The 16,397-nt window shown below is 30.9% G+C and overlaps 2 protein-coding genes across 2 annotated transcripts; one reads left to right on the top strand and one right to left on the bottom strand.

Moving 5' to 3' along the window:
• The first annotated feature begins 652 nt into the window (after nt 1-652).
• On the top strand, nt 653-1,183 carry LOC121214481 (monothiol glutaredoxin-S10). Its single transcript, XM_041088193.1, has one exon. It carries the CDS (start codon nt 751-753, stop codon nt 1,057-1,059), a length of 309 nt encoding a protein of 102 aa, XP_040944127.1. The 5' UTR covers nt 653-750; the 3' UTR covers nt 1,060-1,183.
• A 7,789-nt stretch (nt 1,184-8,972) lies between these two features.
• On the bottom strand, nt 8,973-15,748 carry LOC121214480 (ISWI chromatin-remodeling complex ATPase CHR11). The gene is made up of 25 exons (XM_041088192.1): nt 15,414-15,748; nt 15,020-15,151; nt 14,833-14,939; nt 14,523-14,629; nt 14,332-14,429; nt 14,024-14,203; nt 13,722-13,943; nt 13,223-13,357; nt 12,857-13,139; nt 12,710-12,783; nt 12,323-12,543; nt 12,167-12,254; nt 11,992-12,085; nt 11,713-11,901; nt 11,609-11,640; nt 11,425-11,501; nt 11,244-11,333; nt 11,094-11,163; nt 10,934-10,988; nt 10,792-10,850; nt 10,551-10,716; nt 10,123-10,301; nt 9,806-10,021; nt 9,536-9,634; nt 8,973-9,425 (listed from the first exon to the last, which is right to left on the bottom strand). The coding sequence occupies exons 1-25, from the start codon at nt 15,612-15,614 to the stop codon at nt 9,408-9,410; spliced, it is 3,192 nt and encodes a 1,063-aa protein (XP_040944126.1). The 5' UTR covers nt 15,615-15,748; the 3' UTR covers nt 8,973-9,407.
• Nucleotides 15,749-16,397: the final 649 nt, after the last annotated feature.

Raw genomic sequence — 16,397 nt, 5'->3', positions numbered from 1 at the left:
CATGAGCCAAATAGAGTCAAGCTATACCCACATTTATTTGTCTTTCCTTTAATCTCGTTTTGGCATCTAATTTTATTATTAATAGGAGGAGATGAATAGGATTGTTTGAGATTGAACCCAAATTTTCATGTTACAACATAATGCTCTTGCTATTGGACCAACAGATTATTTATGTGACTTTTTGGTTATCATTATATAAAAATAGTATGCTGATTTGGTATTTCGAATGTAAATTCTACTTGCCACATGATTTTTAAAATTTAATAAATTTGAAAGTTATTGTTTAATTATGACTAAAATTTTAAATTATAATATGAAAAGACTAATAACAAACTATAAACTAACTAAAATAACTGAATAAACAAATTAAATTAAAATTCGAATTAATTCTTTTCTTTATTCTAACGAAAAAGAATGCCATGAACAGGACCCCCCTCTTTCGGCAATGCGTTGGGCTTATCCGCGTATTTTGAGTTTTGCAAGATTCTACGAGAAAACCACACAAATCTCTATCAAATCAATGGTGCCATGGCATCAATTCATCCAAATATCTCAATGGAACCTTCACCTTTTTCATTTCCTTTTGCCTCCTTTTCCTTCATCTTAATTACGTAATTCCCAAGCTCACTACCTTCAAACAATGGCGTATATCCCCACCCATGTATATATATGTTTATGTTCATGACAGCATCAAATCAATCAACCACCATTTGCTTCAACCTTCAAATTTCTCTTTAGAATTTTCACTATATGGATCGAGTTGCAAAACTGGCATCTCAAAAGGCAGTGGTGATCTTCAGCAAGAGCTCGTGTTGCATGTGCCATGCAATCAAGAGACTGTTTTACGAGCAAGGGGTGAGCCCAGCAATCTACGAGCTGGACGAAGATGCAAGAGGCAAGGAAATGGAGTGGGCTTTGACGAGACTCGGGTGCAAGCCGCCGGTCCCGGCGGTGTTTATAGGTGGCAAATTTGTTGGCTCTGCGAACACAATCTTGACCCTTCAGCTCAATGGTTCGTTGATGAACTTGCTCAAAAATGCAGGGGCCATTTGGCTTTGACCTTGTACTGAAAGTAATTTATAGAGACTGCTAATTAATGTATCTTTTATATGAACTTGTGCTTTGAATTTTGGAAATTTTGAGTCTAATCCTCAAAGTCAAACACTTTTCTCTCTTTGGTTGATCAATAATTCTTCAAGTGGGCATTTTTCTCAACATTTTAGGCTATGGGGTGTTTTAGAGAAGGGATTGTATGAAACTATGATTCCACGTTATCATTATCCCTTTCCAATAAGAGAATGACAAATCGAATTTTTTCTCTTGAAAAAATTCAAATCCAACTAAAAATGCTAAAAATAAGGAAGAAAAATTTGATTTATCATTCTCCTACTAGAAAGAGATAAGAATGACGTGGAATCATAATTTTATATAATATCCTTTCTCCTACTTTTATTGTTGCCTTCATGTTTTTTGCCACGTTTTTAAATGTGCTAAAATATTGAGATGATCTCTTCCTAGGGTTGAGAAAATAAATTGAGATAAGTTAAAATTTATAATTATCCAAACTGAGCTAAATTATATATTTTATTTTTTCTATTTAAATTAAAATTAATAAAAGTAATTTAAAAAATACTAGGTAAACATTTTTTTAAGAAAATTTAAAAATCATTGGACTGAAAATTTCAGTTATTTACTTAGTTTCTTTTTTTAAAAAAAATTACATAATAACCATCATTTAAAAAAAAATTAATCCAAACCCACCAATATCATTATTATCAATTATGAACGATATTAGGTAAAAATATCATAAAGGCCTTTGCAGTAAGAGCTAGATTGCATTTTATCTTCTCTATTTAAAAAATGAGTAAATTAGTCCTTATACGTTAGATCAAAGATCAAATTGGTCCTTTTTGTTAAAAAAAAAACAATTCATATGTACTGTTAAAAATTGACATGGTTGATAAAATAACTAGACAGTAACAAGTGACTTGTAACATATACCTCGTGCTGATGTACAAGGACCAGTTTTTAATAGTAAAAATGGATGAAATTTTTAACAGAATGACCAATTTACTTTTTGATTTAACGTATATGAACTAATCTGACTATTTTTTTAGTAGGGAAAATAAAATGCATTTTGACTATCAGTACAAGAGACTACTTTTACTCACAATTTTTTTTTTGTAGTATGTTAATATGAAATCAATAGTGGGGTGACTAATTAATTAGCTTATGCTTTTAAAACCAGTCTAATTCCTAATTAATTAGGTGCATTTCTCTGCATTGATATATGAATTCGAGATTTATATTCATTTAAATATAATATGAACAAATCATTAAAAGTCGAATTTTAACTTTATCCTTTACTTTCTTTGTACCAAAATAAATATATATTCTTAAAAACTTAAAAAATGTGATGTAACTGTTTAGAATATTTGTATGTTTGAAATTTAGGTTTTTTTTAAAGAATTTTTTTAAAATTTAAAATTTAAGTTTAATTGTGAATAACATTAAAATTATTTTACTAAATTTAAGTTAATTTCAATGTGAATTTTTTTTAAATGTCTCACTAGTAAACTTAATTGAAAAATTTTAACTGTGTTGACAATTGAATCTAAATCTTCAAAAGAGCAAAAGGATTAACTTCATATTTTTTGTAATATTTATGTTGGGTATACAATCATTTCTTTTTTTGAAATTAATTTCAAATATATAATATTATATATTTGAATTTGGTAACAATTATATTTTAATATCAAAAATATTATTTATATATTCAAATTAACTTTTACAAATAATTTATATTAATTGTTTAGAAATTTAAATTTTATAATTTATATATCAAAATTTACAATAAATTATTTATTATATTTTTTTATTAAAATATCATAATATTAACGAATTTAATCTATCCCTAAACTCAACTTACTAAATTGCAATGATATTTTGTGATTAATGCTTATGTTTTTCATTTATATTAAAAAGGTACATCTTTAATATATATATTGCAATGGAAAGAGTGAGGTGGAGAAAACCAGGTGATACCATAGCTTTTAAAAAGATGGTTTGTATTCTCCATTTTTAAATTTTTTGCCAAATATGCAGTTTGTCTAAGAATGGAATTGATTCCATTTTATCTTATAATTTTTTAATACATATATATATAAGATTCTAGAATTATATTTTTGGGTAAATTATAAAAATAGTCACTTTTGTTTGTGCCAGATTACATTTCAGTCACTTATATTTAAAATGTTACGTTTTAATCACTTACGTTATCGTTTGGTTACGAAGTGGTCACTCTTTTGTTAAACTCTGTTACCTCCTTACAGCAGTCCAAATGGGTTTTAAATGCCAACTTGGATGTTCAATTGTTGGATGAAAAAATATTTTTAATTAAATAAATTTAATTTAGATTGCCACGTAGGACATTCAAATTGGCATTTAAAACCTATTTGGACTGCCATGTAGGATCACTGTTAGAGAGGTAACGGAGCTTAACAGTAGAGTGACTACTTCGTAACAAAATAATAATGTAAGTAACTAAAACGTAACATTTCAAATACAAGTGACTAAAATGTAATTTGAGGCAAACAAAAATGACTACTTTTTATAATTTACCCTACATTTTTTTATTTGGATTAATGACCAATTATATTAATATTAAATCGACTTCAATTACACAAAACTTTATTAAAACTCACTTTCTAATAGAGGTGATCATGGGTCGGGTTAGGTTTGTGCTAGGCCCAAACAAAATTTTAGGCCCATTTTTTAGGCCTGGGCTTGGCCCGACCCGAAATATGGGCCTAAATTTTTGTCCAAGTCCGGCCCAAGAAAAAATTGCTAAGCTCGAGCCCGGCCCTGTCCATATTAAATATATATTTAATATATATAAAATATATATACTTGATTAAAAATTTAAAATATATATATTTAATATAAAATTCAGGCTGGGCAGGGGCCAAAAAAGTTTTTCTCGAAGCCCGGCCCGTTTTCTAAACGGGTCTCATTTTTGTCCAAACTCATATTTCGGGCCTATATTTTTACCTGAACCCTCCTATTTTTCAGGTAGGCCATCGAGCTGGGCGGAATAGCCCAACCCATGATCACCTCTACTTTGTAATGCATCTAGTTTCACATTTAACTTAAATAGTATGTATACTTATCAATTTTTAATTTATAATTACAATTATTTTTTTTCAAAAAAAAACATTTAAATACATTTTGAGAGATATATATTATTTGGCTAATTTTATTGTAAATTTAATTTTTTTTATTGCGAAAAAATAATTTGCATGCTAATAATGTATAACTTGTTGCCACCTTTTTACTTGTTGATGTTAAAAAAATAAATTTTATAACAATAACATTTAATAAAAATGTACTTTTAGATAAAAATCATCTATTTCATCAATTAAACAATAAAATTTTATATTCAAAATAAATAAATAAAACAAACAAGATAAAGTAATGTTACGTTCCGATTAGGGGGCGGGTGGTAATTGTGCTGAAGGGCCCCTAAAATTTTGAAAAATTTCATTTCTTGCTTGAAAACTTTTAGAAATTTCAATTAGCCTCCACCTTTAGTTTTTGAAATTTTTATTATAACTTTTCTTTCTGGAAATTTTAATTAAATTTTCTTAAAATTTTTGGAAAATTTCATTGTGATCTCTGAGTTTAAAAAGAATCATTAAACTCCTAAAATCTTAAAATTTTAATTAAACACCAAAACTTAATCGTAAGATTCAGTCACTAATTCCAATAATTGTATTACTAAAAATAATAAATCTTTCATAAACCCAACCCCCTAATTTTTAAAAAAGGACAAAGATTATAAGTTGTCAAATGATCCAACCCGACAATGAAAAGTGAAAACTTAAACATGAACTTGGAGTTGATGTCTTAATCATAAATCATTACCTACACGTGTAATCAGTGGATTATTTGTCACTAATCACTTGAGTAGGGGATAATTACACGTAAAGTACTGATTCAGCCTCTGCTTTCTACCATTAAATTAAACCTTTTCCTTTTCCTTCTTTCTGTAGATTCTATTCTTCTTACATGAGTTTCTTTGTTTCTTCCATTTGTTGATCAGCCACTTTGGGTTTCAATCCTTGTCTTAAATGGGCAGTTTAGATCATAGAGAGAGAATTAAAAAGAGTTGGTAAATATTGGGTGCTAAGAGGAAATTCAGAGATGGTTTTTGTTTTGTGTGTGTTGAAGTGTGAAAGTGAAGATGGTTTGAAGTAATTTTCTAAGAACTTTGTGAAAGTCTGGGTTTTGTTTGATTGATTGTGGGAGCGTGTTTTCCCTTTTTTGTATCATCAAACAAGGAAAGGTAAAAATATTTCATTTTCTTGCCCAATGTCTACTCTCTCTTTTTGATCTTGTGTTGTTTTAAATTGTTGGGCTTTTTTATCAGCTTTTGGGCTATGTTGAATTCTGTGTTTATCTTGGCTCCTTTTATTATTTTTTTTTGCACATCTTGCTATATATGATTGTTTTTGGGTGTTTGATTGATTTAGATGGATTAATTTGATTAATTTTAGTTTTGCAGTTTTTGAATTGATAAACTTTAGTTGTTATATTTTTAAAATTTAGAAATTTTAGTTTAGGTATTAAATTTGTTTGTTTATATTCAATTATTAATCTTGTATTCTGTGTATGGTTATATAGGGATATTCAAACTTCGGTTAAAACCGAATTAACTAACCGAACCATTTTAATTCGGTTAATCGGTCAATTGGTTGATCTAGTTCGATCAGAGGTCGGTTAAAGGTTTTTTAGAATTTCAGTTAACGGTTAATTCGGTTCGAAATCGAATAATTAATTGAATTAATGGAACTTAATAAATAATATTATAAATTATACTTGTTAGGCTATTATTGGTTTGGTTAATTCAGTCAAATGAACATTCTAAATTTATCTATTTTGATATGTTTTATACTTGTTTTAACAAAAAAAAATTTTAGTTAATTCGGTTAACCGAAATATTTCGGTTTGGTTAATATTTTTTGAAAAAAATTCAGTTCGGTTAACCGTTAAAGGATTAAAACGTTTGGTTCGGTTAATCGTTTGAACACCCCTACAATTATATATTTATCCTATATTCTCTAGTAGATCATTTTAAGTCCATATACTTTTCGAATTTTAAAATTTCAGTCTTAAAATTAATCCATTAATAGAATTTTTAGTGAGTAATATGTAGAAAAAACAAACTGAAATGGCATTATTTATATTATAATATGTTTACTGCATCAATATTTGAAAATAACAAAACTTAACTTAATGCATTTGACAATTATTGTTTTTTGAGTATTAAAATTTTAAAATTTGAAAGCAAAAAGATTAAAAAATGACCAAATTAATGTAGAGGGACTAATAACAGAATTTAACCTTTGTCAATTTATCCATCTTTGAGTTTGAGTGATGACATATTAGTGATCTATTTGTTGGTAAACCGGAGGCTAGTAATTAGTAAATGCATTCTAAATGAGAATTTGGAACCTTCCTATTAAATGTAGTGTCAAAGTTATAAATTTAGAATTTTATACAATCATATGGTATTATTTAAGTGTTTAGTGAGTTCTGTCATTTTCAATCTGGTCATCAATTCAGCTGTTAAATTATGGAAATACCCTCCCGTAATTCAAATAATATATATTTTTAGGGTACTTTAATCTTTTTCATTTAAAAAACTAATAAAAATATATATATGAAGAGATTCAAACACACGTCAATTATACCAATAAAGCCATCAATTTATCACTCAATTAAAGCATTATTTTGATATTTTTGTACATTTTTATTTTATCATGCATACTTTATTACATTCATCCATCAGTTATAAATATTAATAATATATTTGATTGAGTTCTGTCATAAAGTCAGTGACACTGACTCAAGCTTAATAATAACACCATGATTAATAATTTAATCTAATTTTTTTCATTTTAATAACGTACATATTTCATAAGTTATTAGAAATTAGTTTCAAAGCATAAGCTTCATTATTTATTATATGTTATTTTTAAACACATATTTGTGTTCTAAATACGTGGTTTCTACATGCACATGCATGTGATAAGATTTCTAGTTATAATTAATTTGGGTGCAGAGAGTCAATAGAGACGAGTAATCTATCGAGTACTTGTGTATTGAATCATGATTATAGAGTTAGCCTTTTTATAAATGGGACTTCACTAATATGGCTAATTTTGGGTTTTTTTTTAAACATTAATATCATTATTATAAGTTCTTTTCATATAATGTTCTTTTTGATACAATATCTAGAACTACATATAGCCCCTTCCCACCCCTTAAATAGGAGGATAATACGCTTCAACGCACTCAAACCCACATTCTCTTGCACTGACAACAATACTATTACCAATCGAGTTAAAACTTAATCAAATACTATTAATAAAAAACTTGTATTACCCAATTACATATAATGTAAAAGATTCAGTGAAAACTTTACAATGTTATAAAAAAAGAAGAAGTAAATATTAAGAGTTTTAGTAAATCCTTAAGAAATTTAAGAAATTCATAAAAAAAATTCCAATAATTCCATAAATATTCAGTAATTTATAAATTTATAAGAAATTTAGTAATAAAGTGATTAGAGTTTAACGTATTATTTGTTAAACAAGTTATATAGCTAAACCTTGACATGATTGCGTCACTTTTAATCAAATATGGGGTGATGCTTTGGCTAGATGACATTTTGATCAAATTATATAAATTCTCATAGCTTTAAAAACATAGGTGCACAATGCTCTAAGAAATTTAGTAAATTATGAAGAAATCCAATAAATTTGTAATTTTATAAGATATTTAATAATTCCAAAACTGGCAAGAAATTAGGTAAACAATACGAAATTGTAAGAAATGTAATAATTTTACAAGAGGTTCATTTTGTAAGAATTTTAGTAACTTATGTTGTAAGGAATTAGTAATTCACGGAAAACATTACAATACTGTAACAAATGAGTAATTTTATTAGGGCTTTAAAAGAAATTGTAAGAGATTTAGTGATTTACATAGTATGAAATTCTGTTATTTTATATAAGAAATTTAATAATTTAATAATAAAATTTAGAAAGTTGTAAGAAATTAGGTAATTTATTTAAATAATTCCAAATGCAATTTAGTAGTTTCATAATGTATTCAGTAATTTATTAAATTGTAAGAAATTAGCTAAGCATTAAAATGTAGTAAGAAATTTAGTAATTTTGCAAGACAACAATTTTGTAAGAATTTTAGTAAGTTAAATTGTAAAGAATTTTAATAATTTAATATATCGAAAACATTACAATGTTGAAAAAATTCAATAATTTTGTAAAAAAAAAAAGTTAACAATTTACAATATTATAAGAAATTACATAAATATCGCAATATTGTACGAGATCCAATAACCTTCTAAAAAAATAGTAATTTTTTCAAAATTTAGAAATCTTCTGAAAAATTCATTAGTAATTTGTAAGGATTACAGGAAAAAGATTAGTAATTTATGACCCACCTAAAAGTTAGGTAAACATTACAATGTCGTAAGAGATTTAATATTTTATAAAATTATAAGAAATTAGTAAAACTTTTAGCATTTTGTAAGAAATTCAATCATTTTTTAAATAAAATCAGAGATTTTATAAAAGAAATTTTGATAATTTTGCAAAAACTCAGTAATTAACAAAATTCCCTAAACAAAAATTACAATGTTGTAGATAATTTTCATCAAAACTTGTTTACATGATTACTTTCCATTAATTGTATGTAACAACCTAACGGTTTAAATTGAAAAATTTTAACAAAAAAATACTAACAGTACTAATAATTAGATTGGAGTTTTTAAATAAAAGGACTAAAGTTAAATTTTTGTCAAAGTATATGGATTAGCATCATATTTTAACCGTTAATTGTCATTAAAAAGAAAAGCAAAATGCGATACGTAAACTATACACCAAATAGAAAACAAATTACGCGTAATGTATTGGGTAAACCATGAGCCATGACATAGCAATATGAACCGACACCAAATTTACTGTTAAAATTTGCCAACATTTTACAAAAACATAAAAAATATTATTAAAAGAACATTTGTAAAATCCTAGTGGCGGGCTGGCGGCCCAATACTAGTAAGTTAAATACAGATGGTTCCAATTTGTTCTTAAGAAAACCTAGTATACATAACCTATCATACTATACTCGTCATTTATACAACCTAATGATGCTCTATCCTAGTCCTAAGTTCTAACACTAATTGCTTCTATTTATCGCTTCTCACATCCAAAGCCAAAACCCAGCGTCTACCATGCTTCATGCATGCAAACGACACCTTAAATTGTTATATTTTTCTGCTTTTAAAGCATAAACCGAAACTGTCCAAGGCGTTCAACCGAATATCACTTCCTCCTTTTCCCCTGCAAAATGAGACCAATTATCACTTTTGTTACAAAGATAAAAATGAAAGAAACAAAACACATCACAGAATTCTCAAATCCCAAATCCCAAATCCCAAATCGAGACAAACCGAGTTCGCATTATCATCCATGGAAAGCTGCTTCCGTTTCTTTAGTTGATTAGGACTCTCAGTCGGCTGCTTCCCACTGCGCTTTGATGGTGTCATGTTCTGAAATGCAAAAAGACGAGAATCATGTTAAGACCCAACTGGAACATACATAGGAATCATAGAGTATATTTTAAGTGTCAATGAAATAATGCAGGGAATAACGTGTTGGGAGTCGAGCATGTAAAGGCAATTAACATTTAGAAAACAGAAATGGGAAAATATATTCAGAACCTTGGCAAGTTTCTTCTCCTTGCGAGCTTGTCGCTCCCTCTCATCATATTCTTGATTTTCCTTCTCAACCAATCGAATAAGGGTATCACATCTCCTTGCCAGCTCTTGAGTGGTCCGTGACTTCACAAACCAATCAAATCGAAACAAGGGTGACGCTCGGAATGCTGCCTTCAACTCCTCCCAATTCCCATAACCAAGCTTGTGAACCATGCATATCTGTTTAGGCATAACAATCAGAAAAGAAGAACAAGATTTAAGGTGGTTCCATCTTTCACGTATGATGCATGGTAAAAAGGAAAAACGATTAAAATACACACCATGAATCGATCACATTCTTCATTGTATAACTTCCCTTTGTTCTGACCATACTGGATCTTCAATTCCAGCCATGGATTCTTGTATCGATCCAATTTCTTGCCAATTGCCTTCATGATCTCATCTCTTCTAGAAATTCTTGCCTCTCCTCGTTCAATGTTCTTAATTATTCTATCATAATCTGTATAACAAAAATTATGCAATTAATGCACATCAAAAAACTTTGTACAGAACAAGATATTAGAACTAGCTGAACTAATCCAACATTATTCTACGATCTATGGTAACACATGTTTTCACATGTATGTATTACACTTCAAGTCATATTTATTCAAGCTCCCGGGAGAACATACTTGAATTGTCAAATTTTAGTACTTGAGATCATACATAGAAACAAAGCAAAAATGACATGATGTTGGATATCACTTACCATTTAACTCCTTGTATCTTTCTTTAAATACTTTAGCATATCTTTCAACTTCCTCCTCTGTCTTCCCTTCCATTTCTGAAGCAATACTCATTATATCATTCCGTCCATATTTCTCACAAGCTCTAATGAAAGTATTGAAATCTCTTCTACTCCATGAAGAAAATCCCTAATGCACCCAAAATTTAAGTTTGAATAAACCAACAAACAAATAAAAATGTAACATTTAACACGTTGCACTCACCTCTTCTAATAGTCGCTCCTTTTCTTCCAACTCTTCAGCAGTTAGCGGGTCTCCCGTTTCTAAATACACGAGACTTAGTAAAACAGGCCTAAAGAAGATTGTGTATCATAAAGAAACAGATTATATGGCAAAAGTAAAATACCTTCAGGTTCATCCACATCAATAGTGTCCTTTACCTGACTCTTCTGATGTGTTTGCTGATTTCAATTGAAAAAAAAATCCAGTCATTAGATAACTCACAACAAACATCAAGTCAATGTACAAAAAGGGGGAAAAAAGGTATTTATACAGATCATGCATACCATGAGATAGCGTACTTCTTTCTCATACAACTCACTTAGCCTCTGAGTGTTGAAGAATTGGAAATCAAGCCTGAGAAATGACATTTTTATTAGCAAAGCTATCTAACAATGCAAACTATTTAAAAGACCATAGTTTGAGAAAAGGCTTACAATTGAGGCATGCGAGGAATCCGAGGCTCCTTCGGTTTTGCTGGACCACCTTGGCGCAAGGTTTGTTTAAAGTACTCAGATTCTGAGTAACTGATCAGAGGGCAAAGAAGAAACACAAATCAAATAGAGCAAAAAGCAAATAATGCAAAAATTAATTAGATTGCTGAAATAACCAACTTACTTCCGCTTCCGCTCTCTTTTTGGGGGCTCAATCCAGTTTTCACTTACAATTTTCTTGATGTCAAACTTGTTCTCATCCTTTAAAAAGAAGAAAACAAAAACATCAGCCATTAACAAAGGGAACTCTTAAGCCCCAAACATAGCAAAATGCAAACAGAAAGCACAAAAAAGAGTAATGTTTTTACCTTGTCATCATCAAATTCATACAATTCAGCAGCTACAAAAGAAGAACAATGTTAATTGCCTGAAAAATGAATTCACAAGTAAAAAAGGAGCAAGAGAGGCATACTATCATCCATCTTGAATTTAATTGCATCCTCAGTAAATTTCTTCATCTTGGCATCAAGTTCCGCTGTCGCTGCTTCTCCCTTGGCAATGATTCTATCAATGTCTTCATCCGTAATTGTGCTATCCTTGGAGCTGAAGACCATTTCAGCACCAAACCTCACCATTTGAAGCAACTCATCTTTGTTAACAGCTGCACAAAAAAAGAAATTGAATGCTACCAGACAGACTCAAAGAATTGTTGCATCAAGCAAAACAATTGCACCGCACTGAAGCATCTTACTCTTCTGCTCAGCTAATCGTCCTTGTTGAATAACCAGAGCATCTAGAGCAAGCTTTTTATAGGCCCTCTCAATCACCTTTTCCTCAATAGTGTACTGTTTCATCATTAAAAAAACAGATAAGTTTACCCTATTATAGGCTAACTTCTCAACAAGTATGAAAGACAATTTTCAAACCTCTGTGCAAAAGCGGAACACTTGAACTTCCTTCTTTTGACCAATTCTATGGGCCCGATCCTGTGCTTGCAAATCAACTTGTGGGTTCCTGCAATTACCCTAGTATCACAAATGCAACAAGGAGCAGAACATATTATAAAATTGGTATATGCTTACCAGTCACTATCATAAAGGATTACAACATCTGCTGTAGCAAGATTAATACCAAGGCCTCCAGCTCTAGTTGATAACAAGAAAACAAATTTCTCACTTCCTGGCTTATTAAAGGCTTCAATGGAAGCATCACGATCTTCACCACCTGTATTACCATCAATCCGACAATACTGGTATCCACGAAACATCAAATAATCTTCAAGAATATCCAGTAGCCTTGTCATCTGAATACAATAAATTCCACAGCAAAATCATGAGAAACCCAGAAAGTAAATGACACTTAAACGTAAATTATGTAAATAAATTTAAAATGGAAGAATAACATTGGGAAATATATAGACCAATAACCAACACATTCATGGATACTGCAGAGGCAACCCTCAAGATTACCTGTGAAAATATCAGAACTCTAGAATCACGCTCCTTCAGCTTTGGAAGTAATTTGTCCAAGAGAACCATTTTACCTGGAAATAAATAACTAAGGTCAGTTTTCATTCAGCACCAAAGAATTCAATATCTTCCAGGAAGTAAACTTACCAGCACTGGTAACAAGATGGTCTCCTGTTGTATATGGAGGTCCAGGTTCAGCACCTTGGAAAAGGTATGGGTGATTACAACATTTGCGCAGCTGCATTGCAATGTTCAGAAGACGCTTACGCTCTCCACCAGCATTTACAACTTCAAGATCCTTTTGCAGCAAAGCCCTATAGTACTGTTTCTGCATCTGGGACATTCCTACTTTCAGGATAGTTTCCTTTTTGGGAGGCAAACCTTTCTCAACATCTGATTTCAATCTACGAAGGAGAAATGGCCGAAGAACCTAAAGATGCAGAGACAAAGAATGCTAATTATTTCTATAAAACCAAAGGCCTGGGATGAACAGAGATAAGATTTTTAACTTGCCTTGTGAAGTTGTTGAACAACTTCCTGCTGGTCATTTTCACCAGAAATTTGAAACCACTCATCAAAAGTTTCAGCTGAACTAAAAATCTCCGGCAGTAAAAAGTTAAGAAGAGACCAAAGCTCATGGAGATTATTCTGCAGCCAAAGAAATACAAAAAGGATACCAACATTATGTCATATACTGAAATAAAGCATTAAAATGATCCAAGTACAAGTAACCAACAAGGCAAGAAAAGCTGTCACTATTGATCACAGCTATAAGAACCAAAAATGAAGTAGAAAAATGTTAAAAGCATAAACAGGTAAAAATCATCAAAATCATTTCAATAGGCAACTAAAACTCATCAAACCTAGAGGACAAGATAAGTATTTTAACAACTTAAATAAAATGCAAATCTAGGACCACAAAATAGCATAGGCATTTCTAGTGCAACCAGGCACATGTCATGAATGGACAGAGTCTCGTAAAATTCAGTTCCCTAGCAAATAAAATGCATACCTGGAGTGGAGTGCCAGTAATAAGAAGTCGGTAATTAGTATTGTAGAGTCTCATTGTTTTTGAAAGAAGTGAATTCTCATTCTTGATTCGATGGGCTTCATCAATAATTATATAGCGCCAACTAAAACGACGCAAAGCAGACTTCTCCTTGATGGCCATTTCAAAACTTGTGACACAGACATCAAACTTCCCAGCAACCAGTAGCTCCTCACGGATGTATCTCTGTAGAAATTAGAAGGCATAAGAACAATGAAAAAGATAAAATATCGAGTAACCAGTAAAGCATGCATCAAGCAACTTACTCTTTCCTCAGGATTCCCAAGAAACTTCACAGCACGCAAGACAGAGCAAAATCGACGTATTTCGTTCATCCAGTTACCAAGAGTTGATTTTGGGGCAACAACCATATGAGGGCCAGTAATTCCACGGTACTCATGCAGATAGCCCAATAAGGAAATAGTTTGCAAAGTTTTTCCAAGTCCCTACATTCAACAGTTTAGTAAGCAAACATCAGCAAATATCATATCCCAGCTCATTCTGATTTAAAAACAAGACTTGACCATAAAAATAAACAATATACAATCTTTAAAGCCAAGGCTACAGCACATACCATTTCATCTGCAAGAATACCATTTATACCATTCTCATACAGTCGTATAAGCCAGTTTAAACCAGCAAGTTGGTAGTCCCTCATCTTACCCTGAATACCTGGAGAAAGAAAAAAGTAAACCAAAACTATACAATAGAAATTGAACCATTTGAACTGAGTTCCCCAACTGATGGATAAGAGAGTGAACTTACAAGAAGGCTGAGTCACTAATCGCGTGTTCCCAGACAAACCATCTTCTTCCTCCTTGAGGTACTCTTCATCTTCTTCCTCTTCAGTTATTTTTGATGCATGTCGACCCCTAATTTAACAAGTGGAAGAAGCCATTACGAGAGGAACTCTAAATCAAAACCATTAGACCTTAAAACAGTTCCAATACTCCAAACAAGTCATTAAAAACCAATAGAAAGAATCCATCACTTACAACCAGTAATATCATGGAAACAACAAAAACATGAGAATCAAGTATTTCAACATCTTTAGCGTAAAAGAAAACATGCATACCTTCCTTTCACCTTCTTTTGTGATGAATTTGGGTCACCTTTAGCAAAATGAGAAAACAACTCGGTCTGCTGCAAAAGATACTTCAACCGCCCCTTTCCCTTATTATTCTGTCATTAAACCAAACTTTAGCAAACCATAAATTACACTTAAAATGAAAAGAATACAAACTTTTCCCCAGAATACGGACCATATCAGCGTCAATGGCAGCATTTTGAGTATCCAGTATTTCCTGAATCTTCTGCTTCTTTATTTTCTGCATTTCTTTCAGCCTCTCCTTCTCTCGCTTACTAATTTCTGGATCAGCCCCATTAGACTCGTCCTAAACAAAAATAACAATCATAAAATCCTAGAAATAAACAATAAAAGTGCAAATTAAGCTTTCCAGCAACTTACTAAAACCCTAGAAGCAAAATATATATTAAAACATGAAAACTAAAAGCTTAGAAATAAAATTTTACAATCATTAGTGAACCCTAGAAACAAATAGCAAGTAAACAGCTAAGTCCGACAGCCAAAATCGTAAAAATTCGAAAGCAAAGTAAAAGGAGAAAGCTAAAAGAGTGTCAGAATCGTAAAATTACATCATCAGCATCATCGGCGATTTCTTCAGGGACGGCGTCATCATCTTCGTCGGAGGCGTCGGCGGAGCGAGCAACAGCCTCAATCTCCTCCTCATCGTCTTCTTCGCCGTTGACCTGGGCGTTCATTCGCTCCTCTTCTGATGAACTCGAACCATTGTACAGTTCTTCATCGGACGACGCCGGCTTCGACGATTTTGCCATCTCTTTTTCAAGTTTATTAGAACGTTGCTGTAGTTGTTGTTTTTTTCCCTCTTTTATTTTCTTTCAATGATAAACGAAAACAAGAAAAGGTGATAAATGAATAAATAAATAAAATCGAGAGACCGACTTTGGGCATATGGAAAGAATCCTACAAACATAAATTAATACGGTTAAACCGCAGCCGTTCCATTTGGGAAACTTGAGGGTATAATTGTAGTTATAGTCCCTTTAAAATTTGAGATTTAACTTTTTACATAATTTGATCTCTATTTTTTAATATAATCAATAGGTTCAAATTAATAACATTCTTAGTCATTGCCATTAAAGAGAGGATGTCGATTTTTTGAAGACAACTTTAAGCATTCCCATGGCATGTAAATTTATTTGGTTAAATATGATTAACTGAGATTTTATATGGTTTTGACTGTAAGATTAAATAACGATAATAATAATAAAATTCATATAATCCTTTAACAGTATCACGTAATATTATTATCAATTTGGGTATGCAAAGTAAAATGGATTAATTAAATTCTGAATTTTAACATAGTATAGGGATTAAAACTAACATTAGACCCTGGATTATGTGTCAAATGTTAAGTGATGAATTTCCCGCTACAAAAGGAAGTGGAAATTTCCCGCCGGCAGCTCGGGTTTCGCGGCGTGTGGCGTTTGGGCTCGGACCGGGACTACAAGAAATTATTACAATATTTATGAATAAAAAAGTAGAAAAGTTTTTAATTTGTTTTTTAGTCATAGTTTTTAAATTCATAACATATAAAT

This window comes from Gossypium hirsutum, chromosome D02 (genome assembly GCF_007990345.1).
Source record: "Gossypium hirsutum isolate 1008001.06 chromosome D02, Gossypium_hirsutum_v2.1, whole genome shotgun sequence".
In the NCBI taxonomy this organism is placed as follows: domain Eukaryota; kingdom Viridiplantae; phylum Streptophyta; class Magnoliopsida; order Malvales; family Malvaceae; genus Gossypium; species Gossypium hirsutum.
The sequence above is the reverse complement of the archived record's forward strand: the minus strand, read 5'-3'. Positions and strand labels throughout refer to the sequence as shown.

Excerpts from the sequence above, each read along its gene's own strand:
- LOC121214481 (XM_041088193.1), top strand. The coding sequence starts at position 751 with ATGGATCGAGTTGCAAAACTGGCATCTCAAAAGGCAGTGGTGATCTTC.
- LOC121214480 (XM_041088192.1), bottom strand. The coding sequence starts at position 15,614 with ATGGCAAAATCGTCGAAGCCGGCGTCGTCCGATGAAGAACTGTACAAT. Across the intron at positions 12,255-12,322 it reads ATCCTTTATGATAGTGACTG|GAACCCACAAGTTGATTTGC; the intron begins GTAAGCATATAC and ends GGGTAATTGCAG. Across the intron at positions 9,635-9,805 it reads AGGAGAAGAAACTTGCCAAG|AACATGACACCATCAAAGCG; the intron begins GTTCTGAATATA and ends TTTGCATTTCAG.